This window comes from Pinus tabuliformis, chromosome 4_1, assembly GCF_031772625.1.
Source record: "Pinus tabuliformis cultivar Carrire ecotype Pingquan chromosome 4_1, CPIR1, whole genome shotgun sequence".
Taxonomy (NCBI): Eukaryota; Viridiplantae; Streptophyta; class Pinopsida; order Pinales; family Pinaceae; genus Pinus; species Pinus tabuliformis.
This window is the reverse complement of record NC_142303.1, coordinates 196,636,592-196,643,525: the sequence shown is the minus strand read 5'-3', so window position 1 is coordinate 196,643,525 and position 6,934 is coordinate 196,636,592. Positions and strand designations below refer to the sequence as shown.

General features: G+C 36.1%; 1 protein-coding gene across 1 annotated transcript; it reads right to left on the bottom strand.

The window, feature by feature from the left end:
* Positions 1-2,414: 2,414 nt before the first annotated feature.
* Positions 2,415-6,683, bottom strand: LOC149174897 (pectinesterase-like). Its single transcript, XM_089422710.1, has 2 exons — positions 5,474-6,683; positions 2,415-3,286 (listed from the first exon to the last, which is right to left on the bottom strand). The coding sequence occupies exons 1-2, from the start codon at positions 6,561-6,563 to the stop codon at positions 2,592-2,594; spliced, it is 1,785 nt and encodes a 594-aa protein (XP_089278836.1). The 5' UTR covers positions 6,564-6,683; the 3' UTR covers positions 2,415-2,591.
* Positions 6,684-6,934: the final 251 nt, after the last annotated feature.

Genomic DNA, 6,934 nt, shown 5'->3' with positions numbered 1-6,934 from the left:
CTCTAAGTTTGCATTGCTTCCACACTGAGAGTGCCTTTGATGTGTTTCTCAACTCAAAAAATCCATAGAAAACATACCTACTGGATTTATGTTTACCTGAAGTTACCATAGACTTGAACTAAGTGGTTGGGGGCTAAGAAGGATGGAGTCTGCCAAGGTGGGCACAAATATTCCTAACATTGCATCTCTTGAGTTCCAATGGCAAGGTACCTAGCAAGTTCAAGCTATTATCATTACCCTTTTGGATGTCCTCAATGGTAGTTTGCTTCCAAGGGAAGATAATACTAAAATTTTTGCTAAGAGAAGACCAAATTTCACATAGAGTTTTATTATTATTACAATTAAATGTCTCTATTATAGATTTACTCATTGTGGGAATGAACAAGATCCGTTAAAAAACTTCAAAGCTTGGAATGCCCTCAAGGAGTAGAGAAATTTTAACATCTTTCTCAAGATGGAAACAACACAAGAGTTTGAAATTACCGAATTGGGAGTGATCCCCTATCAATGACCAACTCCCTCTAACAAACTATATGCCAACAAAACTACATGCAAGGATGTTATCCACCTAGCATGCATCATCCTCAACATACTAACATTGATTATTTGCTTCAAAATATTTTTTTCTACAACTGTACCTCGAAGAAAGGTAGTTATCTCCTATGATGTACATCCACACATGATCATTTCTCATTGCGAGCTAGGAAATTATACCTCTCCAGCCCTTTGGAATTCCTTACATGCCAGATCATAATCCTTGTTGGGTATGACTTGTGTCCAGGTTGAAATTGACGACACATCACACATTCCTCCTCCTCTCCACACTCAGGCACCTTATGCCTCTCTGGACCTTCCCTATCTCCCTAATTAAATTTCATTAATTTGTTTGCATGCTCTGAATTATGACCAACTGCCATATGACCTTTCCAATTGTTTTATTTATCCCTTGCATATTGCTAAGTTTAGGGTTTGATTTGATGTTGCCCATTAATTCTAATTAAACATTGCACAATGGTTGATTCATCGACTTGAACATCATTTTGTCTTAGGAAATAATGGGTTTCATAAGTTTCAAGTCTTTGAGCACACTCAAGATCTTTTTGATGATTTCTTTTAAGATGCCTATTTTAGGGAGGATCGTTTTAATGATTTTCTTAAAGATGAATTCTTTAGAGAGGATCTTTTTCTTCATAATGTTAATGAACAATTGCAAATCTAGATTATTGAAATATTGATGATGTCATTTCATAAGCAAGGAGAAAACCGCGAATAAGACATAAGATTGACCTTGATTATTAGTAATATAAATTCCTTATGAAAATATAAATTTAATAATTTCATTAGAACATAGAATAACCCTTCCCACTCCTATCTACTATATTTTTTTTTATAATTTATTAGCTCATTAAAAAAAATAATCTTAAACCATATTCCATATTCATCATTATCCTATTTAAACTTTTAATATATATTTTTCAAAATATTAATATATTCGATATCTGTTGTTGGATTTAGACTTTTGTGATCCATATCATTTTTTTTAAAAGAATTTTAGGCGAAAATCACATCACAATTCAAACATATACTTTTTCGTTCTTAAACCATATTTCATATTCATCATCATCACATTTATACTTTCAATATTAATCCTGATTTTATATATATATATTTAATATCTTTTGAATTTTAAAGATACACATTTTCATTCATTATCGCCGTTTTATACTTTTTAATCTCTTTTAAAATATATGAAAATACGAATTTTAAAATATTAATATACTCAATATCTTTTAATGTCAAATCTATACATGTTCAATTCATTTTATTTTTCTTTAATATTAATATTCCTTTTTATCAAAAGTAAATGAAATTAAAATATTAATACAGAGTTTTTAGGTTAGATAATTTGACAGTGACATTCACAGCTTTTTTTGCAACCAAGAAAGGGGAAGCATACCGCTCCGAAGTTATTGTTTCCAAATGCATATAAAAGCTGGATTTGTCCAGAAGAATATATCCGAAAAACAAAAAGAAGAGCTTGCAGTTAACATAATTATAAAAAAATAAATACAATATAAAGCAATAGGCAATGTAACTCCTAGTCTGGACAAATCCTCCTGATGGTGGTGGAGAGGAGTCACAGATTTATTGATGATTGAGGAGGTCAAGTAAAATTGGGAAAATATAGTCTTTTCTTGGGAAATTGGGAAAATATTTTATTTTTTTGGAAATTTTGAAAATATTTTATTAATTAGGAAGTTATTAGGTCAAATTTTCTGAACCACTTTGAGTTTAGGCTCGACCAGATAAACATGCTGGTAAATCCCTTAAGATATATCTACCCAAATTATTACCCAACAATATAAACCTACTGGTAAATCCCTCCTGATATATCTACCCAAATTATTAGTATCTCTACCCAAATTATTACCCATCAATATAGCTGCCACTCAATCAATAACCATGAACCATAGTTAAAAAAACTACTCTGGACAAATCCATCCTCCTTGTGGTGGTGGAGAGGAGTCACAGATTGTCCAATCCTCCTTGTGGTTGTGGAGAGGAGTCAGATTTATTAATGATTGAAGAGGTCAAGAAAAACCGGGAGAATACTGTATTCCAGTAGAAGGTAACCATGAATTTCCTTGAATGAATTGAGACACTGTAAATCGCCTGGCTTCCATGGAGCTCCTAATTGCTCGATACCCCGGCCATCTGACCCGGTTGGCAGTGCCTGCACCGGGGCCCCGGTTCATGAATTCCCCATAGTAGAGGGTGTTCAGTGCAAAGTTTCCATTCCATTCCACCCAACCGGTCGGCTGAATCAAGTCGCCTAGATAAGATTGCATGAACACGGTACGAGAGTATTGTCTCCACGGCCTGCCTAGAAATGCCGGGAAAAAATTCTTCACCGGAATCAGATCCGAGGCGGCGATCACCTGGCAATTCTGAATAGAAATACCGGTGTTTTCATTGGGGTCCTGCCTGCCCTGAGCGGTGTAGACTATCTGTTGATGCGCCAGGGGTTTTCGGGCGAAGAGATTGCAATTCTGCAGAACCACCGCTGCGTTGCCGAAGATGAAATCAACTGTGCCGTAGACGTTGCATTCTCTGTAAAACTGGCGAAGAGAATGGACGTAAAGGGTGTCCTGGTATCCCGTGAAGCTGCACCGATAGAATGCCGCAAGATCTGAACCAACGCGCAGGGCCACCGCCTGATGCTTTGCAGGTCCAGCTGTATTCTCGAAGGTAATGTCACGTGCCACGAATCCATTTCCCTTCACAGCTGCCACATTGGAAGAAAAAAAAAAATTAAATGGTCATCAATATTTTAATAAATTTATGTACAATTTAGGTTAATCATTAATTAAGATTATGTATTTTTTCTAAGAGATTACAGGTTTAAAATCAGAGTAGTGGAGCCGACATATATGCTTTTTAGATTTAGCAGTCAAATCGCTGTGCCTAAGTAGGTCCCTTGTCCCACAAAAAAGGGGTCACATACATCAATTTGGTGTGCTTAGCCTTAACCTTAAAATTAAATGATAATAATAATATAATTTTCTAATATAAACGTGTATATTAAGAAAAATAAAACTAAAACCACTTAAATAAGAATAATTAAATTCATTGTATTCCGAAAATAAAATTTACATAGTTAATTCAATTTCAATTTTACAGCATTTAATTTAAAGAAATAATGGAATTTTTTGCAACACAAAAGATATTTTTTTTATAAGTTTGGTGGGACTACATTTTCACCATATCCAATATATCACTCGATGGAGATGGGGAAATGACTTCACATCAAAGAGCAACACAAGAAATATTTGGAAGAATAATTTAAAGAAATAACGAATTTTTTTACAACACAAAATATCTGGAAGAATAATTTAAAAAATAAAGATATTTTCTAATATTTGAAATAAGAATAACCAGACTAGCCATATACATTAATGACCTGTAAATACCCATAACCATTAACCCATAATATATATCAAATTGTTAAAAATTGAATTTTTAATAAAATTATAGCTTTATTTAAATAATAATTATTATTAATTATAAAAGAATTAATTTGTGAGTTACACATATATAGATATATATTTAATTTTTTTGGAAAGTTTCTGGTTTGTTTTTAGATCTCATTTGTCTATAATCCCATAGGAATTCATTGAACTCACGAGTTTGACTGGTGAAATTTTCACAATCCCCCGCGGGTTTTTGACTACTCCAAGATTTACTCCCACTTTATCATGGAAATTCTTAATCTATAAATAAACTTTGTTAAAATACCATGGGCCAATACTATGGATTATCAACACCATATACCCAAAAAACTATAACACATTTCATATGAGGCACTTTCCTATAACATTTTTTTAAATTAGTCATTGGTCAAATTCCAGTTGCTAAACCACTTGCCAATGGTTGGTCGATTTGCTCATATATTTCATCGGAAAAAAAGAGCCAAAAAGCATGACTACTTTGGAGATAAATATCAACCTTTGACTTGATTTGTGTAAACTACTAAGAATATTTTAAGGAGATTAAATCTTACTATACACCTAATAATTCTCGATAAGAGTGAAGGGAGCTCTACTTGAATGGTTCATGAGGCACAATACTTGCTAATGTTTTGCAAATAGGGTAGCAAGCTAAATGGACTTGATTGTGGGGAAAACTCCACAGTTAAGCCTGCTATCGCTAGAGGCGATGTGGGATGGGTGACCTTATGGAAAGTATTGGTTTCGCAAGTGTTACTAGGTACAAGTCTCGAAAGTGATGAATCCCAAAAAATGATATCTAATTATTGATAAATAAATTAAAATTATACAAACTTATTCCAAAATAAATATAAACTATAAATATAATAATCTAATTTTAAAATCATTATAAACTTAAATATTAAATTAATAATATATCTGTTTATAAGACGAGATTCATCCTTTAATAAAAAATTTGATTACTAGAATTTACTAGAACATGCATTCTCACTAGCCCAAGGGTTAACTGAATTAGTATCCCATTGCTAAACCACCTCTGAATACTAGAGTCCCATTACTAAAACATCTTAGCTTTAGGCAATTACAAGTCTTGACGCTCTAGATTAGCCTATGTTTGTTTGACCTACTGACCCTTCACTCTAGATTAGCCTATGTTTGTTTGACCTACTGACCCTACTGACCCTTCAGATGGATCTGCCCGGATTAGGATTATTATGCATATTGTGATAAGCCAATAATTCAATGTCTTTCAGATGGATCTGCCCGGATTAGGATTATTATGCATATTGTGATAAGCCAATAATTCAATGTCTTTCCTTCTTCTCTGTTAAAACCCTATAATTACTGAAATGTACATGCTCTTACCCTAAACCCACATATTTATAGTATAGTAGAATTTATACTTACCCACAGTTGCCTCTTACCCTAAACCCACATATTTATAGTATAGTAGAATTTATACTTACCCACAGTTGCAGAACGATAAGTTGTGTAGCCGTCTTTCACATTTCTGTTTCCTGCAACTACAGTGGCACCTATGCCGTCTCCAATGAACATCAGATGCGTCTTCTTCTTGCTTACATCAACGTTTTCCCAGTAAACTCCCGCTTTTATATGAATTATGTACCTCGTGTTGCTCTTCTGTGGAGCTGCATTCACTGCATCAGCAATGCTCCTGTAGTGTCCACTCCCATCCTTGGAAACCACGGCGTTGGGCCTTATATTATCTCTCGAACTCTGCAGAAGCTCTCTCTCTCGCTCTGACATCCATGAAGGAAAGCCGTCCGATTCCATGACCATGAACTCAGAGCCTTCATTATCGGATAACAGGCGGCGATTATGAATCGAATTCCTGGCTACAATATACTTGAGTATAGCCAGCGAATTGCTTACCAGATGCGAGATATTTATAAGCCCGCCCTGCAAATTCTGTGTGAGATTGGTACCCGAAGAGCTATCGAGGCAGGTGTACTGGTTCGTGATGGCGGCGCTCAGCAATGTCTCCAAATCACTGACCTTCTCTGGCGCCGACAACCAGCTTGCGTTCTTTAAATTGGACAGCGTCTCATACAATTGCTCCAGCGTTTCTTCGAATAACTCGACACAATCTTGCAGGGCACCGCGTCTTCTATGGCTCATCGCGTGCCGGGTCGACATGGTCCGAGCTCGGGTGTTTGTCTTCTCGACCGCACCGATGCTCAGATTGACGACAGCGTGCACAATCTCCATTGGCCCCGCCCGATCAGACAATCCAGGAAAGCTGGAAATGCTGGACACGCAGAGTTCCGGATAGAAAGTGTTGCTGCAAGCATCCTGCACTGCCTTGGACGGTGGTTTCAGATGTTTAGTATCACCGATCTGCCGATCACCTTCAGTCTTCTGTTTGTTAAATCTAGTAACAATGCCCGCAACTAAACATGTAACAGAAATGACGAGCAGGGTCGAAGTCACAGCAGTAATAAGCAGTCTCTTACCGGACTTCCACCCTGTGGCTCTCATGGCGGATTGCTCCGATACACCATTGAATTTGGCATAATTTATGCTCCTACTATTCATTTTAACTGCAAGCAGCTTTCCCTATTCGCAAAACTAAACTAACAACTTGGGACATTAGATTTCATGGAGGGTGAGGTTGAGGGTTCAGGCTTTAAATGCCTGTTCGACTTACTATTTATCACGAGGCGGTAAATGCAAAGTAGCAGACCTGTGGGACTGTGTTTACAAGATGCAGAAAGCAAAGTAGCAGACCGGTGAGTTTGCTTTGATAGGAATATGCTATATGGGTATTTTTTTTTCTTTTTGAACAGAACCCATAGTAATTTTGGTCGGAATGGAATGGGGCCGGAAGGAAATTCTCATGACCTGTCGCGAGCACAGTTCTTTATGAGTCGCCATGAAAATCAGTGGGTAGCTCACAGTGCAAGATA